This window comes from Siphateles boraxobius, unplaced genomic scaffold, assembly GCF_051911475.1.
Source record: "Siphateles boraxobius isolate OS27281-9 unplaced genomic scaffold, OSU_SipBor_1 9, whole genome shotgun sequence".
Lineage (NCBI taxonomy): Eukaryota > Metazoa > Chordata > Actinopteri > Cypriniformes > Leuciscidae > Siphateles > Siphateles boraxobius.
In genome coordinates, this window is record NW_027509219.1 from 2530020 (window position 1) to 2550400 (window position 20381).

At 37.4% G+C, this 20381-nt stretch overlaps 3 protein-coding genes across 7 annotated transcripts in view; 1 reads left to right on the forward strand and 2 right to left on the reverse strand.

The window, feature by feature from the left end:
- The window catches only part of ntrk2a (neurotrophic tyrosine kinase, receptor, type 2a), a 50488-nt gene extending 32096 nt beyond the window's left edge, over positions 1–18392 (reverse strand). Inside the window, exons 1-12 of one of the 5 annotated variants that reach the window (XM_077223786.1) lie at positions 18177–18392; positions 14714–14962; positions 14290–14364; positions 14130–14201; positions 13927–13995; positions 12883–13025; positions 6654–6790; positions 4785–4923; positions 3437–3736; positions 3325–3351; positions 2836–2873; positions 534–633 (exon numbers count right to left, since the gene is read on the reverse strand). In XM_077223786.1, coding sequence (XP_077079901.1) covers positions 534–633; positions 2836–2873; positions 3325–3351; positions 3437–3736; positions 4785–4923; positions 6654–6790; positions 12883–13025; positions 13927–13995; positions 14130–14201; positions 14290–14364; positions 14714–14931 — 1318 coding nt within the window. In that variant the 5' untranslated portion in view covers positions 14932–14962; positions 18177–18392. Of the gene's footprint in view, positions 1–533; positions 634–2835; positions 2895–3324; positions 3352–3422; positions 3737–4784; positions 4924–6653; positions 6791–12882; positions 13026–13926; positions 13996–14129; positions 14202–14289; positions 14365–14713; positions 15354–18176 lie in introns of those variants that run through there. The other 4 variants (XM_077223783.1, XM_077223784.1, XM_077223788.1 and 1 more) reach the window with 4 other exon arrangements.
- The window catches only part of naa35 (N-alpha-acetyltransferase 35, NatC auxiliary subunit), a 287987-nt gene that overhangs the window by 106642 nt on the left and 160964 nt on the right, over positions 1–20381 (reverse strand). The gene's annotated exons all lie outside the window — the stretch shown is intronic.
- Positions 1–20381, forward strand: part of hnrnpk (heterogeneous nuclear ribonucleoprotein K) — a 66510-nt gene that overhangs the window by 28142 nt on the left and 17987 nt on the right. The window lies entirely within an intron of this gene.

Genomic DNA, 20381 nt, shown 5'->3' on the forward strand with positions numbered 1-20381 from the left:
TTATGCCCTTTTACATAGTCTTGATTTAGTTTAGATTTAGACACACTACTAACTCAATCAGGCCTTGCCCCTTTATTTTCCGTATGCCTTGGGCAGGAATTATTTAAATGAGGGTTATTGGGAAAAGTTCGTTCCCGGAAAAAAAAAAAATCAAGACTACAATGGAGGCGTTTAAGGGAGTTCAGAAACAGTGATACTGATATGGAGAATAATTCTTGCTGGAGTGACTTTGTGCTTTGGAAATTTCTATGTTCAAACAGCAACATTACACACTAAAGAAAGTTGGAAATGTAAAAAAGCATAATGAGTCCTCTTTAATATTCTCCATGAGAAACAAATGTTATAATATATTAAGTGTGTATTAGTAATAATTACAGCCCATTAAAGAGTCGAAGCACAGCCTTCCGTTAGCATTCCTCTTTTTCGATTTCCACAAAGGAAACCCACTTATTCCACCCAGAACAATGTGTCTTTCCAAAGCAGTCCTTAATGAAGGTTTGGCAGAGCCACGCACAGAGCTGAGAGGTGCTTACCTTTGATTCCAAACTTTGAGTTGCGTCCAAACTTCAGAATGACAAGCATCAAGATGAAGCCTGTGAATGTGATTGCTGCAATTCCCACGACCACGTACACCTACAAACAGAATGAAGAGTCTTCAAAGAGCAGTCACCGCATTCAAAGCTTATTGGGTAAAAATACTTACTCTCCATGAGGAAAGGATTTTGACGAGTTTTACAAGTTTACTATACTAAAAACTGATTGGGAATCTAGAGGTCACAAACATACATGACAGATGGCTTAAAGGGATAGTTCACCCAAAAATGACTCACCCGTAAGAAAGACTTTCGTTCATTTTCGGAATGCAAATTAAGATATTTTAATGAAATCTGAGAGCTTTCTGTCCCTCCATTGACAGCTCCGCAACTAACACTTTGACATTTTAAAAAGTTAATTAAGAGATCGTAAAACTAATCCATATGAATTGAGCGGTTTAGTCAAAATTTTCTGAAGAGACATTAAAGGGATAGTTCACCCAAAAAGGATAATTAGCCCATGAATTTCTCACCCTTGAACCCATCCTTGGTGTATATGACATTCTTCTTTCAGACGAATACAATCGAAGTTATATTTAAAAATGTCCTGGATGTCCATCAAACGCATCCATCCATGATTAAAGTGCTCCACACAGCTCTGTGGGGGTTAATAAAGGCCTTCTGAAGTGAAGCGATGCATTCGTGTAAGAAAAATATCCATATTTAAAACTTTATCGACCAAAATAACTAGCTTCCGGCAGATGGCCTACGCAAATCGACTTACGCCAAAAGAGTAACACTTGACGATGTATGATGTAGGAGTAGCGTAAGCTTTGACGCCTCTAGCGGTTCAAACAAACAGGGCTGGACAACCGCGTCCGTCATCACGTTGTGCGTCAAGTTCAAGTTGCTCGTTCGCCATAAATCGATGCATACGGCCGTCTGCCGGAAGCTAGTTATTTTAGCTGATAAAGTTTTACATATGGATAGTTTTCTTACACGAACGCATCGCTTCACTTCAGAAGGCTTTTAATAACCCGCCAGAGCCGTGTGGAGCCCTTTAATCATGGATGGAAGCGATTTGATGGACTTCCAAAGACATACACCCATTCACTCCCATTATAAAGCTTGGAAGAGCCAGGATATATTTTTTGTGTGTGTGTTTATTTATTTGTATGGATATTTCATACGTACTGCTGTTTTTATTTTTTTATTTTTTTTTATTATCATTATTTTATTAATTGTTCGAAATAAAGATTTTATTCATTCATTCATTCATTCAATATAACTCCGATTGTATTCGTCTGAAAGACGAATGTTATATACACCTAGGATGGCTTCAGGGTGAGTAAATCATGGGTTCATTTTTGGGTGAACTATCCCTTTAATAAACATTCATCAACTAACACATCAGTTGTGGTAAACAGAAGCTCAAGCTTGTTCACTTGACGTGTGAGAACCAATGAGGTTTGTTCTCGTGTTACGCAGCATGTATGAGCTTCTGCAAGAACCAATGAGGTTTGTTCTCGTGTTACAAAGCACATTTGAGCTTCTGCAAGAACCAATGAGGTTTGTTCTCGTGTTACCCAGCACATTTGAGCTTCTGCAAGAACCAATGAGGTTTGTTCTCCCATGTCAAGCAGGTTCGGTTGAGCTTCTGTTTATGTTTACTGATCAATGTTTATATGTTAATAAAAGACTAAATTAAATTTGTTCATCATATAAAGCGACAAATCTCTTCAAAATATTTGGACTAAACCACTAAATTCATAGTTTTACGATCTCTTTATGAAATTTTTGAAGAGTCAAAAGTGTTAGTTGCGCAGCTGTCAATGGAGGAACAGAAATCTCTCAGATTTCATTACAAATGTCTTCACTTATGTTCCGAAGATGAACGAAAGTCTTACGGGTTTGGAACGACATGAGGGCGAGTAATTAATGACAGAATTTTAATTTCTGGGTTGTCCTGATGCCATAACACTGTGAAGTAATACAATTTATAAAAGTGTATTTATTTTACAAAGGTTTAGACAAATTCTGATTGGATGAAATGCATTTGAAGCTGTTGTAAAATGATGATAAACATACATTATATATAATTGTGGCAAGCAATCCATTGCTTGTTAAGCATGAACAGCCTTAATTGACTATATTACTCATTAATTCCAATTTCTAATTAATTTCTAACCCGATTTCTAATAAAAGTAATTATTTATTAAACATCAGTGTAAATTATTGCTGTTGCTGCCATTTAAAAACTCAGCTCAACAGAAATGATGAGGAATAATAAAATTTCACTCACAGCAACTTTGTCCTCAGGCGGTCCAAGAGGAGTGTCGTCTGTTTGGAAGAGAAGAAACACTAAGATATATGTGCTTAGATTACAAATCTATCATCTTTAATGTGCATGTTCCTGTGTCTTTTGTTCATACCTGTAGTGGGATCTCACACACAAGAAGACAAACAGAAGAAGGAAATGTAAGAATTATTACGAATTATCACTTTTATCACCAAAATGTTTGTAATAAAGATTCATAACATCATAATGAATATGTGTATTATGTAATAAATGACTAAAAAGCAATAGTTCACCCCGAAAATGAAAATTGTCAACATTGACTTGTGTTGATCCAAACCCATATGACTTGATTGCGTGGAACACAAGAAAACCATAAGTCATATGGGTTTGGATCAACACAAATGTGAATAAATTATGTCAAAATCAAACATTTGGGTGAACTAGGGCTATAATCATTCATAATTTAATTCTAAGTTCTTAAACTAGACTCACCATAATACAGCGGATCAGTAACTGATTCTGATGAATAAACATGAAAAAGAAGACAAATAAGGCAACTTCTCAGAAATTGTTTTGTTTTGGCTGCATACTAATTCCAACTCACCGTTCCACGGCTCATGCATGAAATGAGCGAACACTGCCTTGCTATCCTCTCCGTATGCATTGCTGGCCATCAGCGTGTATTTTCCATTGTTGATGTGTGTGGGACTGTCCAGTTGTAAGCAACCGTGGTATTCACCCTCTGAATAATCGTGGATCATGGTACGGATAAAGCTGCCCTCTTCCACGGGCTGGTCGTTTAATAACCAGCTCAGCTTCGGCTCTGGGTTACCCGCCACGCTGAAGGGAATGCACCAGTGGTGGTCTGAGATCGCATCCATCAGCTTGCTGATCACAGGGGCAACTGGCATCCCAAATAAATGGACAAGACAAAGCATAAACAAACATAAATAACTTGAATACTTCATGATTTATGGTAGCATTACAGGCTTGGTCTTATTAAAATGTATTATTTGCTGATTAAATAATTATGTAACAATTTATTTTACAGTGTCATTCTTAGATGTAACATTTAGTTACTGTAGTACTAACTATAAATTATGCATAATTACATGCAACTAACCCTAAACCAAAACCTAATCCTAGAGTAAGTACATGTAGTACATTCATATTACTCAGTACATAAAATACACTGTATCAAGGACACCTTGAAATAAAGTGTAACCAAAAATTAAACTTCTAAAATATATCTAGTACATAATCATATCAAAGATCATTTATATACAGAAATCTTAATTGTGTACTAAACTCAGATATTTTGGTGAACAAATTGTTGAATTAATGTGAACTTACAATACTTACTTCAAAAGTTCGGGGTTAGTAAGATTTTTTGGTTACACTTTATTTGGTAACATTTTATTTTACAATGTCCTTTGTTACATGTAGTGACTGTAGTAATAAATAAATTATGCATAATTACATGCAACAAGCCCTAAACCAAACCCTAACTCAAAACCTAACCCTATAGTAAGTACATGTAGTTAATTATTATTACACAGTACTTAAATGCATATTCACACTGTGACACAGACACCAAATAAAGATTAGCCCTTCATTTTAAGGTCCTAGTTGCATTGTACCTACTCAAATAAGTACTGTGTAATATTAAATATCTACATGTACTTACTATGTACTTACCTTTATTTTACACCACGTGTACTTACAGTGTACTTAACTAAGAAAGTACTGGGTAATATAAAGTAACTACATGGGTTAAGGTTACGGATGAGTTCAAGGTTAATACCTAGTTATTACCCAGTTAGTGTATATAAAAAATATATAAATGTAATATCCGGTATAAATGAGTAGCAATTATAGCAGTATCCCAGACTTCTCCTAAAACAGTGTGTATCTGTTGGTATTACAGCTGTGTGTTTCTCTTGATATCTTACACAGTATGTCCAGATGCACAGACGCCTCAGACTCTCCCACTATGTTATCAGATCTGCAGGTGATTTTGCATCCGTTGTCCAGAGAGGAGACATTCAAGAGCTTGAGCTTGATCTCTGACATCTGACCTGAGCCTTCTTTCTGGGGGTGTGAGTTACAGCAGTGTCAATGTCATTTCTATTTAAAGTCTATGCAATAGAACTCCTCCTTAATAATACAGATTCCCAGCATTATGGTGGACAATTCATTGTCACATGTTATTCCAAAGAAAACAATATTTGTCTTTAATCAAATTGTAATCAGTTGCTCCTCCTCTGAAATGGCTTTCCTTTTCCATTCCATTCCACTTAGGCGGATGGCAAATTGGATAATGTTAACCAATAGCTATTCAGGATCGTTGTTTTGGGGAATATCCTGTTACGCCTCATTAAGAAAATGGTTTGCAAACTGCAATATACATTAGCCGCTTTTCCACCATTGGGCCGAATGGTTTAGGAATTGGTTACGGTTATATTTCCACTTGAGCCCGGTTCGGTACATGCATGATTACAATCCGGTTTCTCCGTAGCGAGCCAAGCACGCTATTTGAGCGAAGTAAACACAAGTTAATAATATAAATATCTGATCATTCTCCATAATGCGGTCGCTATTTACATCTCATACCTCAGTAAATCCTTGCATTTCGAAGGCAATGTCTAACGCATTTGTATTACATTCCAAAGAGCACTGATATCAGAAAATGAAATCATATCCGTGCCGTCGAAGCCGGATCGGCACAGAATGGGACGGTTAAGCAAAGAGAACGGTTAGGCCCGATAGTGTAAAAGTGGTTATTAAGGTGTTTTTGCCCTGTTCCATAAATCAAAGCCTTAAAGGCCCACTGAAGTGCCTTGAAACGTGCAGCGTTATTCAATGTTTCGACGTAATTTCCACTGAAACAGGAAGACAGGGTGGGACATATCGAATAGCTCCTCCCCTTTTTTAATAGCAACAGCGTTTCGTTTATATCACAGCTCAGCCAGAGCCGTTGATCTCAGTAGAGCCGCGATTCCCTCCTAATCTCTAACCGTTTCTTCTGATAATCTACACCATATCACTTTAAAATATAGCAATCGGTGCAGAATTCAAATGTGTCCGATATGGTTCCTGGTCTGCGTCGGAGCAGATTGTGTGCTTCACACACAATGGTTCGCGTGACTTCATTCCCCCGATGGAAAGCATATTTACACTGTCTGAATCGTTCCCTATCCCCATAGTGCACTATGTGCCATTCACCATGTAGAAAATAGTACTTGTGTGAACAAGTGACCGATTTCAGCCGCAGCTTCAGCGTCTATTTATAATGTAGGGGCGGAGCTTCAGATTCTAGAGAGTATTTGATTGGACAGAAAACCTGTGCAGAGTGATGTCATCAGAATCATTGATCCATATTGGTGGAAGTTTGTAAGTTTTGAATGCTTATATCTTCTAAATGCAAATGTTGTCATTGATTTAGAGCACACTAGCTTATAGATAACAGTAAGGCTAACATAGACTACAAGGCAAAAAACTTTGATTTCAATGGTAAAATTAACAAAATCTGCTAAATAATTAAGCAATCCTCTTAGCAAAATGTAATGCAAATGTCATAAATAAGAAATGGCTTTCACAATGCATAATGTATCATCAAAATAACTGAACAATACTGGCCTGCAATACAATTTTGAAAGGCTGTGGCAAGACAAACTAGAGAGGATAGTGAAATGAAATGGTGTTGTTATTACCCATGCTCCTCCAGGCTGGATGTCCTCTTTGGCATCCACACGAAAAGAAATCTCAACAACCACTAATCATTACAACTGAAAGAACTTGTAGATGACGGTCAGCATTACCTGGTGCGCTGAGTTTAATTTGCAGGTGTTCCAGTTCAGGTTAGGCGTTGGCGTTCCTGACGTGTTGCACACCAGCGTCACATTTAACCCTTTCCGCATGGTCACTTTTGAGGGTTTGAGAGTCACAGTGGGGAGAACTAGAAAGAACAACAGACCACCAACCAGAACGTTTATACACTATTTAACAATGAAGTATTAATTAGAAAAAAAATTACATTGTTAATCAGTATTGTTGTCTTGTTTTTTGATAAAAAAAAAATAATAATAAAAAAAATCTAAAGGTCCTTAGAACATAAGTGGTTTGGAATCATTTTTTTCAAAATGCATGTAAGTCTGAATGGTCAGATTGGCAGTAGTTTGTCATTCTGGACACTTATAACAACATAAAAAAGGAACAATATTATCTGTGTCTGAATCTTTGCGTGCGTGAGTGAACTTTCCAGTTTTTAACATGAAAAGGGTTTACAAATTTAGTTTACATTGTTTTTTTCAAATTCTCAAAAACATAAACCAAATCCATTTTGTGATATATGAACATTTTAATTTTCACCCTTTATTCAATAATTATTAAAAATTTGCACTGTGCTTGGAGTCAATTATTTTATTTGTGATAACGCAATGAAATATGTTTAATTGTGAAAATTGTGTGGATATCTACTCGGACAGGCTGTCATATAAACATATTAAGAACACATAAGAGAGAACCAACGAAATATTAATAACTGATTATGTTGCTCTTTGTAGTCAATGTTTTTTTTTTTTTTTTTTTACTGTGAGCATTTTGTATTTCTATGCATTTTTTGAATAGTAAAATAAAACCTATAGCTGTATGTTGCCTTTTTTAACCAAATCATTTTGTCAGATAAGCACCTTAACCATTTTTATTCTTCCCTCATATTCAAAATATTTAAAAATATGTATATAAAATAATTTCCTTATATTTTGATGGTTTAATTGAACTTGTAAGGTCATTAAAAATAAATATACCCTTTCGGACATCACTTTTGGCCACTGCTGTATCTATTTTTAATTTGATGTATTGTTTTGAATAACTTTTAAAGAAATCTTTAATTTTATTTCTAAGTTATGGACATTTTCCAGGTATAGTTAAAACGGCACAGAGATATATATTTGATATTTTAGTTCAGAAATGTATCACTTTCAATAAATTAAATGAAAGTAACGTAATTTTAACATGAAAATGTTAAAAAAAAATGTTAAAAACATTTGACCAATTTTCAAAAAAAATCATTTTTGATATTATATTATGTTATGTTATTTTATATTAAATTATATTATATAAAAATCTTTTTTTTTCTTTCTTATTTTCTAACAGCCAATTATTTTTAAAGTGAAACCGAAGTGTATATATTTGAATATCAGATAACTCACAGGAACACTGTTCTAACCAGCTAGGCGCTCCACTAAACTGAAGGCCATCGAGTGCAGACAGCTCTGACTGTCTCTGTCATGAATGGACAGTTAAACCAGATCTCTATCTCCGTCTGCTCCCAGGCTCCAGCAGGTTACGGCCTTATCACCGCGTCCCGGGAATCTCTTTCTGCTGCCGGAAACTGCTGGTCACGCAGCTATGATCATTTCAAGACTATATGTATTTTTTTTTATGTTTAAAGTTAAATATTCACCAAACACAACACACACCTTCAGTCTGTTCCGACTGGATTTTCCCATAGCAGCTCCTACTCTTAAAAAGCAGTTAACCCAAAATGTTTAATTCTTTCATCATTTACTCATGCTCACGTCATTCCAAACCTCTGTGACTTTCTGCAGAAAACAAAAAAAGATATTTCGAAGAATTGTTTTTGTCCATACAGTAGAATGAAAGTCAGTGGAGTCTAAAATATCACTGGACCCCATTGACTTTAGAAAAAAGATACATTTTTCAAAATATCTTCTTTTGTGTTCAGTCATACAGGGGTGCGTTTCCCAAAAGCATCGTTAGCCAACTATGTTCGCAAGTTCCGTCGTCATCAGCATAGTTCAACGACTCGGTGTCTCCCGGAAACATAGGCTAGTTCTAACGAACGTTTGCAAACAGCATCGCAAAGTTGTGTGTTTGGAACGACAGATCTCCACCTGTGGTAAGAAGCAGTTTCTTGTTTGCATGACATGTGGACTCAAGAAATCCTTATCTTGAGCAAAATAAGCAAGCTGACATTCAGTACAATCTGTATCTTTTATTTAGAGTACATACAAATGTCCTTTACATCTTTTAGTTTGTCAAGAATTAAAGCACCATCTTTGAAGAGTGCGCATGTGCGAACATGCTCTACTACGTAAGAACGAGTGATTGAATCTGGAAATAAAGCGAAATAACTGAGAAAAATGAGAAATATTCCTCAGATGCCATGCCCGTAGTTTATAGCAAAACATCTAGCATTAAAGCTCCAGTAGGTCACTTTTGTAAACAAATATTTGTTAAAACTGTCATTATGTCCTGACAGTACAATATGAGACAGATAATCTGTGGAAAAAATCAAGCTCCTCTGGCTCCTCCCTGTGGTCCTACTGCCATTTGCAGAAATACACCGCTCCCGGTCAGAAACAACCAATCAGAGCCAGGAGGAATGTCTTAGCAGTGTCAATCACGCTCGTGTACGCGCGGATCACCCCTATCTTGCACAGCGCGAGCGCGTACCGTCGTTCGTGACTCTCCTGTTCAAACTCGTTCATCCAAATGAACGAATCTTTTTTCGAGTCATTTCGTTCATTCAACGAACGAAATGACTCGAAAAAAGATTTGTTCATTTTGAACGACTCTTTTTCAGAGTCATTTCGTTCATTCAACGAAGGAAATGACTCGAAAAAAGATTTGTTCATTTTGATGAACGAGTTCGAACAGGATTACGAACGTGCATCACAGAACAGAGCAAGGCGAGCATTTGTGCTTATAAAACTTAAAGTTTTGTATTTATTTTTGAAATGACCGATCGTTTCGCTAGATAAGACCCTTATTCATCGTCTGGTATCGTCTAAAGCCCTTTGAAGCTGCACTGAAACTGTCATTTGGTCCTTGAAACGTTTGTGTCCTATTGAAGTCCATTATATGGAGAAAAAGCCTGGAATGTTTTCATCAAAAACCTTCATTTCTTTTCGACTGAAGAAAGAAAGACATGGACATCTTGGATGACATGGGGGTGAGTAAATTATCAGCAAAAGTTTTTTTTAAAGTGAACTAATCCTTTAACGTTATCTTACTAGCTATTTATAACTTATAGAAAGAGTGCAGCGTTATAAAGTTACATGTATTGCAAAATACATAATGATTTGAGGACCAAGTTTGTAGTCAAAGTATGGGCAGGCCATAGTCAATGTAAAGCATATTGTTGATGTTTCGTCCCTATTAGTGAATGTTCCATAACTGTTTATAATCCGCCGTCATCTGTGATTTTGCTTACTAGCCTGTGCGTTCACGGCAGGCTCCGCTGTGGGGGAGGAGCTGTGGAGGGAGGAGATGTGGAGGGAGGAGATGTGGGGGAGGAGCTGTGGAGGGAGGAGATGTGGAGGGAGGAGATGTGGAGGGAGGAGATGTGGGGGAGGAGCTGTGGAGGGAGGAGATGTGGAGGGAGGAGGTGTGGGGGAGGAGCTGTGGGGGAGGAGCTGTGGGGGAGGAGCTGTGGGGGAGGAGCTGTGGGGGAGGAGCTGTGGAGGGAGGAGCTGTGGGGGAGGAGCTGTGGAGGGAGGAGCTGTGGAGGGAGGAGCTGTGGGGGAGGAGCTGTGGGGGAGGAGCTGTGGAGGGAGGAGCTGTGGGGGAGGAGCTGTGGAGGGAGGAGCTGTGGAGGGAGGAGCTGTGGAGGGAGGAGCTGTGGGGGAGGAGCTGTGGGGGAGGAGCTGTGGGGGAGGAGCTGTGGAGGGAGGAGCTGTGGGGGAGGAGCTGTGGAGGGAGGAGCTGTGGGGGAGGAGCTGTGGGGGAGGAGCTGTGGAGGGAGGAGCTGTGGAGGGAGGAGCTGTGGGGGAGGAGCTGTGGAGGGAGGAGCTGTGGAGGGAGGAGCTGTGGAGGGAGGAGATGTGGGGGAGGAGCTGTGGAGGGAGGAGCTGTGGGGGAGGAGCTGTGGAGGGAGGAGCTGTGGGGGAGGAGCTGTGGAGGGAGGGCTGTAGCGTAGCAGAGAGCAAGGGGGTTGGACCTGTAAGTTGTGCTTGTTCAAATTTTCTGGCTAAGTCAACATTTTCTCAAAACTCCCTACTGCAGCTTTAATTCGATCTCAAACAGATTCATTAAGAGTGGTTATTACTCCACCACGTTCGTGACGTGATTAACCAACGTGGCTGAACGACCACTTTGCGACAGTCGATTTCTTCAACGATACATCATTCTATGGCAGTGAAGCAGCGAGTTACGGCGTTGTATGGGAAATGCACCCCTGGTTTGGAGCGACATAAAAGCAAGTGAATCATTTTTGGGATTAAAAGGCATCAAGTTTCTCTTTATTGTATTGGCAAAACATCTCTAATGTACATGGTACTCGAGACGTTCCAGAAACGACGGCAAGTTAAAACGAGTCAGTGGAGCAGCTTATTTTCTTTCATGGCACAAAAAATGGAAAAGAAAGGCAGCATTTGGCCACAGGCCAGCAGACGCTCGCAGCAGAGTCTAAATGTCTCAGTGTTTTTGCATTCTGGGGATCCCCCCCGTCTGTCTCTATTTTTCCCTTTTCCTCCCTCTCTCTCTTGTCCTCTCTTCCTCCCTGGAGGCCCTTCTGCTGTGGTATTGCTTAAAATAGGCCTGGCTGGAGGCTGATCTTTGGATCAATAATGATCCGCGTCTCAAGCCGCAGCCATAAAACTACAGCCTTTACAAATCACATCTTACCAAACAAACAAACCTAAACTTCAGTCTGGAATATTATATGAGTGAAACCGTAAGTTTCCTTTCAAATTCGCGGATTCTCAGTTACCCAGGCCATGGTGGAATGTCTTTCAACTGGCTTCATCTGGTTGACAATCAGTTTTAGGGGATTCATTCAATTCTTGAAATCTGGTAATAAAGACCAGTGTTGGTGTTGTTAAGTAAAATTAAAACTGTTATAAATCATTTTTGGTCATTGAAATAATGCAATTATAATGAAATAAAACAGAATATAAATATTATATGAAAAACTTTCAAATGTAAATCAATTAAATGATATTTAGAAATGTTGGCTTTGCAACTAGCTGCAATAAATTAAGTTAGTAATAGTAATAGTAATAAAATTACTAACATTGAAAATTAAATAAAAATAGCTAGACACCAAAAAATGCTGAGTTGTTTCAACCCACGTTTGGGTCAAATACTGTATGGACAAACCCAACCATTGGTTTATATTTTTTAAATTACATGTTAAATCCAACGTTTGGGTTTGTCCATATTTTACCCAAACGTGGGTTGAAACAACCCAGCATTTTTAGAGTGGAGAAAAAGTAATCAAAATGACAAATGCACATAAATTTATTATTAATAAATACTAAAATAGTAAATAATACTAAACTGATAAAGACACATTTGAGTGCCTCTTATCAATCAAATGATACATAGATATTATTTACTATCATTATTTTTACCCCCTCAGGTGTACTCATGTTCTCAAAACAGCCACAATCAAATTTTTTCCTGGTCGTTTTTGGCTTCTTCTTTTTTTCTTTCCGATTCTTCAAATTAAGCAGCATTTTTGCAGCGTTCCTTTTTTATAATTCAATGTTAACGCCCTCTCACATGTGAAATAGGATACAGCACTGTCCCATCTTTGCAAAGTCTATAGTACAGTATGACAGATTCGCAAAACAATCTGTGGTGAATTTAACAGCAAACGCTGTAAAAATCAGACTGAAACGATCAAGGTTCTTGTTAAAAATCTAATTCAGCCACTGGTTTTAAACATCAGAACTATGTGCAGAGAACCAACATTTTCTTATTTAACTCACTTATCATTATAGAAATTACCATCTAACAATAGTCTAACCAGCTTCATCTTATCTCACTGTGTCTGGGCAGGACTGCGACTATCTTACATCAGAACGTTGGGGAATCATGGAATGTTTTTTTTTTACATTGTTTCAATAAATGGCCTAAAAATGTAAGTTCTTAAAGTTACAGTACATTTTCATAGAGCTCCTATTGTATATCTTACTCAGAAGATCAAGGATAATTTGAGTACTCATGATATGACCCCTGTAGAATGAACGTCTAGACTGTATTGTCCGTATATTTTCTTTATCTTTAAGTAACTCTTACCACAGTTGGGCAGTGTGAGCATAGCCAGAGCTCTCCTCTTCCCTCCCTCCTCCACACACATCAGCTCCTCGGACTCCTCTCGACTCCACTGCTTCAACCACACGTTCTCACACGAGCACTGCAAAGTATTGCCTGCCAGCAACCTGCCACATACCAATGCACACAAGTGTATAAGAACAGTGCCCTGAAACATGCAGTACTCACACAAGGACCCAAATAACTCTACATGTAACCTGGTTGGACTGCATCAGAATCAGGATGCCTCATGTGGATATGGACAGTGTTGAGGGTAGTAACACATTACAAGTAACACGAGTTATGTAATCAGATTAATTTTGAATTAACTAGTAAAGTAATGCATTACTTTTAAATTTGCAACAAATATCTGAGATACTTTTTCAAATAAATAACGCAAGTTACTTTGTTTTGCCCTCTATTGACTGACAGCTCTCCTGTCGTCGTGTGAGAGAAATCGGGAGTGAGTGCAGGGGAGTTGTGTGTGTGTGAACATGATGGGTATTGTAAATGTGAACATGCATTTACTCATCTCACTTGCAGAAAAGCAGATTCAGTATTCCTCGAAATGAATAAAAACAGTGACATGCAAACTCTAACATTTAACACTTAAATGTTAAAGCACATTATGCATTTAATCTCACTTTATTTACCGATGTCTTTTCTGCTGACCTCACTGATCCAATTCAACCATACCGAAAAGCAAAACTGGCGAGTCCAGTTTATCAAACAATATTTTCAAGAGTGTCGGCACTGGCTGGCAACCAGTCCTGTTTGACTGATTCCAAAAATTATCAAATTTACCAACAACCTTGAACCTCAAATATTTTTTGAATACATTTTACTTTTGAATAGTTTTGGAATATATTATTAAATTGTATATTGTGTGCAAGCATCATTTGCCGTCAAAGAAAATGAAATATTTTAATCACCAAAACCAAAACAAACAAAAACCATTACGTCCCACTGGAGACACAGCATACACTGAACGCTAACTCATATATCTTCAATAAACATTCCGAGACTCACAGGGATGAAATGTTTAAATGATGAAAAGTCCTCCAGGATAGATACGACAGATTGTTCTCTTTGAGATTCCTGAAAAAGGAGGCAATGATCAGCACTGATAAAGATACATACTAAATTCCCATAATATCAGATGTTTGTAACTTTGTAAACAATCAAAGCATGCTAAATTGAACCTCCAGCTGGTCCAAAATCAAAACACTCACAGATATTGTAGTTTCAGGTTGCTCTGGAAGGCCTGCCTCGAAATATATGTGAGCCTCGTGTTTGTTACAGTTCTGAGGGATAAGACAAACACCGATGTCATAAATTTCCATCTCACCGCATATAAAGAACATACAAATTGTTCCACATTTTAGTACTCACAAGTTTCTGAGGTTGCGGTACAAGTTGAGATCTTTTTCATTAATGGATGTGAAACTGCTTTGATTTGCAATGTATCTGTAAACAGCAACAAGAACATTCTCTTTAAAAAAATCATCCAGGGGAAATACACCATGCTTGGTGTGATTTGTAACCTAAAGTCCATCGAAATGTCTTGGCATCTGGCTCATATCATTATTTTTGCAAACATATTGTGACACACCAGAAGCAGCACTGAAGAGAATGTAATTACAATAATAATGTGTTTTGCACTTATAAAATTACTTCGGCACAGTAATTCAAGTAGCCTACAATAAATCAAATTGAATAAACCATTGACACAATTATGCAAGTTCATTGGCTTAAAGAGTTGACACAACATGCATGATCACCTTCAGTGACCCCTGGCATCTTCTGTATGACTTACATGTCTGTGATATTCTCCATCTCTGCCTCGGACTGCAACATTGGAAAAGCCATAATACTGCGCTCCGCATCCACGCACGAGATCCGCACGCCCGTGCATGTGCAGAGCTCCGGACAAGCGGTCCCGGGCCTCCAGAGCGCGAGCAGCACCAGAACCAGAACCAGAACCCAACGAAACCCCCAGCCCGCCATGCCGAAGCCCCTCGACAGCAGGCTCATCCCCGGGTCCTCGCCTCCAGATTTAAGACCCCTGGAAACCGACGCGTGGAGAGGAGACAGCTCAAAACACACGCGCCCGCGTCTGGAGCGTCCGAGCGCGAGACACGCAGAACGGATCGTGAGACTCGGTCGACCTTGTCTCGGGCGTCTATCTACTCGAAGTGCTCGTATTCATCTCTCCCTCTTGCCTCTGTGTGTGTCGCTCTACCTCGAATGAGGCTGGCGTTAAATGCAGAAGACGCGCACTTGAGAAACGCGAGTGCGAAGTGAGGGAGCGCGAGCGCTGGATGATGCGCATCTGAGGGGAGGAGACGAGGAGAGGAGAGGAGAGGAGGAGAACAGATCATTAAAGCACTTTATTGATTATTGACAACGTGTGCCATCCTTACACCGATCAAGACTTGAGACTTTAAGTTAAGGCGTGTGTATAGGCTACATCGCATACAGCCTATGTTGTGATTCCGTTAGTAGGCTATCAAGTCAGGACAGTTGTTTTATCTCCTTTCAGAAATGTTGTTGCTCAGATTATGGTAATGACTGCCACTAATTAGCACAGAATTCCTGAAAGACTAAAAACTGAGGCAAATCGGAGCTACGTCATCATCTGAGTGGCGATCGCTGTTTGAAACATCAGGAGCCGCTGAGACAAGAGGAAAATGTAGGCTATAGCACGGCAGTAGACTATGTTTCGTTCGTGAATGAATCCGTTTTTGGAATGAATTTTTAAATGAACGAAAATCTCTCGTTTCTACTCGTAGTTTTCGACTCATCCCCTGGAGTAGCTACTACTATTTCTCTTTTGAAGCGCGTTTTCAATGGGGTCCGGCCGGGATCATACACTCACACAAAAAATAGAGCCTTTTTTCAAGATTTACGCATTTCAATTAACAGTAAAATTCCATCTAACTGAAATGAACAAGAGAATGGGGAATGTGATTCGTATTCATAAATGTAAAAAAAAAAAAAAGCCTATGTTTCAATTTATGTTTAAGATTTATACAAAATGTTTTATTAGGCTTTAGTTGTTTTTACTCATTTGAAATTCTTAATTTCTAGTTGGAATAATATGTAAGGATTATTCAATTCAATTTGATGGGATTTTACTATTAATTGAAATAGTAAATGTAATTTTTTAGCGTTGGGGGCCACAAGGGGGTGCTAGGGTGTCCGTGGAAAAGTCTAAAGAAGTGCAAAAAAATTCACTGGAGTAAAAAATAGTAAAAATTCGAATAAACTAAATAAATAATTTATATATAAATTGAATACAACACATAAAACGAACAAAATAAAAATGTTATTTGATTAAAAATAATACACCTAAAAATGATCTACAGTAGCCTATATAACCATACATTGTGAGCAGGAAAAAAGCATAATAATGTAACAGAAACCAGCAATGACACGATTCGTTCAGAATTGTGTTACAAGAATTGCGATAAAATAACGACCATACACAATTAAAGTGTCAGGGCAACTGTAAATCATAATGGATTTTTAGCTATTATCTGTTTTATGATGATGATGATGATGATGATGATGATGATGATGATGATGATGATGATGATGATAAGCAATGGTCCTATGCTCTGTTGTCTAGTCTAGATATTAAACTTGATATACATTTCTCTCTTGTATCAGCGGCTCATGTCTTTGATATTTCAAACAGCCATCGTCACTCAGATGATGTTTTCAATCTTATAGCGATCGACATTAACTGTCGGCGTATAGAAAATCAGGGCTAAAATCGTGTAGTGTTGGCAGCATTAGTTACAAATTTATAATTGTTTATTTATGTGTATGTGGTGTTTTTTGATATGCTTTAGGACAAACCATGTGTAAATGCATAAGTCAACACCATTGCTGAGTATTTTCTCCTTAAAACTGCAGTGAATCAAAGACTCAAGAACTCAGTTTGAAATCGATGGTGTTTCTGACGTCACAAACTACCTTGTAACCAATCAGCTCAATGTGTGATGGTCAACGTGTGGATCTCTGAGCTGCTGTGAGTGAGTGGAGGCGGGGCTAATTAGCATATTCATAGAACCGAGTATACTAAATGAAGCAAGGGTGTAGAGATACATTCAAGCTTAAGACATGAAGATGTTTTTTTTCAAGGAAATTTTTTTTAAATATATAATTTTGGTGATCAAAAATTAGTTTTAAGGGATCAAATTATTGACTACTGGGGGACTTTAACTAATGGAATGATGACTTGCTCATAACACAAAAGGGCACTCACTTGTCGCCACCTGCAGGTCTCATTTAAAAAAACTGTGGGTAGGATCCTTACTAAAAGTGTAGCCTACGAAAGCCAAAAATGGCTATGCAAAAACATATTTTCACTTTATTCGAATTCACTTTATAAATCCCAGTCAGCGGAAAGATTGTGCACACATGCATCTCCTCTCCAAAATAACCATATGGAGCTTACAACGCCTAGTTTTACTATGCATATCCTCATCTGCATATAATTTGCATATGATTATTCATCCACGTGATAACATGTTTAACGGTACAAGACATTAGGAAAATATGAAATACATTTAGTAGCCTATATCCTTGCCTTGTTTTTGAATAAATAAATCAAATAGTGTAAATTACATTTCAGAGAAATTTTTTCTCAATCTTTTCCACTGGCCAAATAGTATTTTTAATTGATTTATATTTTTAATGGAAACATATAGACCTTGTTGTGCATTATTTGCACGAAACTATTTTCTCAGACAATCTGCTATTATCATGATAAGCAATTATCTCTGTAGGCTATAGTTAAAACATTCAAACCCAGCATGCCACAGGAAAAGTGTTCAAAAGCATTGCATCCACAACAGATATTTCTATTTATCGAATATAAAAAATGTTGTAACTTCTCTGTAATGATTGTGTTTAACTCCATGAATGGCATCTTTAATCTAAATGTTTATATCAGAAGTAAAACATAGTTTAAATCATTATTGTATTTATTTTATTTTATATTGTATTTATTTTATGATGTTATTGTGAACATGCGTTGTATTTATGATTAGGACTCATAATGAAGATATGGTTTTACTTCATCTGCCGTTAGATAATATGCGTCAGTTTCACTGAACATCATAACTCGCTCGCTGGCGCGGACATTTAAGATTTGCTTCAAGTGATAGGCTTGGTGAGTGAAATTATATTTTAATTATCTTTCTGTATACATTATTTTATTAACATGTTCTGTCTAAAAGTGACCAAAAAGACATTTAACTCCAGCTCACCATCGGTGTCGCCAAACTGCTCCATCTCCAAAACGTTCGTACGCATGGGTCAGAGTTCGCGTGCAGGTGCGCACATTTCCAGTCAAGTTTGTTTTTATCAATCACAACTTATGCGTCGGAATTGTACGCCTTTTTCAGGGGTTGTTTTGTGCGTACGCAACGGTTAATGAGGCCCCAGGTGATTGAACGAATCGTTTTAATGAACCGATTCAGAACAGCAGCTCGCTCAACCTCCTTACCCGGGTCAAGCATCATTCCAATGACGTCAAGATTGACGCACGACGCGGGATAAATCAAAGGACAGGAGAATTAGATGAGCGCACAAGTGGCAGTTTACGCGCACTCAGTTAATGACACTCAGGTATTTTTAGTCCAGGCCCCAGGACCATAAAGGCATAAACCATAAACATGAGTATGAATAAAGCCATATGAATAAAACCAGGACCGAAGTAACAGATGGAGTTTGGGATTAGGCTACTTAACACAAGAGATACTTCATTATGAAAGGCCTTGCCTTGTTGTGGTCTTGAATTGTGCATACTTTTTCCACTTCAGAGATTTTTTGTTTTTTGCACACATTTATGTAACCAGCAGGAAGAACATCTAAGCTGGTTCATTAAATGGTCCATTTGGGATGTAGAAATGCAGGATTACATCCCACTGGTGCCATCTACCGGTACACATTAGTATTTGATTAAAGACTTTTAAGCAGTCTATGCTAAAGGCAAGCATCACAAGTAGGCCTAAGCTATTGTTTCTTATATTTAGGATGACGGATTTAAAAGTCTTGATAATAATGATAAAAATGATAATAGGCCTATGTAGATTGAGTACAGTTCTAGCATTTGTTGCTTTTTGCTATGCTGCACAAAGACTATACATATGGGGGTGTTTTTTTTTCATTAAATGCCTTTATCTGCCTACTAACAAAATAAAGTCAAAAGCTACATATTTCCTATTTTCCACAATTAATTAATTTAGTATTAGTACTACTACTTATACTACACTGATTTTATTGTGGTATGAGATATTAGGCCTACATTTAATTCTGACAGGGTTTATAATCTGATTGCTTTAAAACCGTTTTAATTGTATATATATATGTACACACACACACACACACACACATATATATATATATATATATATATATATATATATATATATATATATATATATATATGTGTGTATATATATATATATATATGTATGTATATATATATATATGTGTATATATGTATATATTATATATAAGTGTGTATGTATATATATGTATATATATATATATATATATATATAAATTATATGTATATATATATTAATTGTATGTATATATATATCTCTATATATATGTGTGTGTGTGTGTATGTATTAGTTCAGTATTTTTGTGACTTAATTTCACCTACGCCACCATCAGTGCTGTTACCGCTGAGTCTTATTATGTTGAATACTTGCTTGATTTTCTCAAAAACCTAATGGCCTGGTTTGAAAAAAAAACTGTAGTGCATTTTGTGACAAAACAATGACTGATCTATTTTAAGATAGGTCAGTGCAAGTTGCTTTCAGCTAAAACAGCTCAAACACGGATTTTAGTCTGGGACTAGCTTAAGCCTTGTCTGTGAAACCAGGGAGAAATGTCCCAAAAACAATAGTTTGAGAAAGACAAAGCAGTAATTCCAAAAGGCACCGCTTGTTTTCATGATCACCTTACTGAAAACCTTGAAAACATTTAAAGCTCTGACCTGATCAACTCCTTAATTAATATATGTGTGAACTTTTAAATCCAAACTCATCTGTTAGATCTCTGAGGCCTTCTGAACAAAGATGGTTGATGGTCCCGAGATCTAGATTAAAGTTGAGAGGCGATCATGCCTTTTCTGTTGTTGGGCCAAAACTGTGGAATAGTCTTCCAGTTTCACTCAAATTAGTTCAACTTTCATCAGAATCTTAATTTAAGTGGAAGTTAACAACCTATATTTTAACTGTTCCTAGAGTTTTTGAGGCCTCATCATGTATTGGTGTTACTACTTTTTTCTCATTGCACTGCAGTCTTTATTGTTCATATTTACTTTTTATTTTAGTTTAAACTCTAACGCTCAAAATAATTAATTGTTTTGAGTAGGACAAACTTAAAATTAACAAATTAGTTCAGTCAAATTAATTTTATGAGTATTTAGGACTTTCTTTTTCTTTCAAGTTAACAGA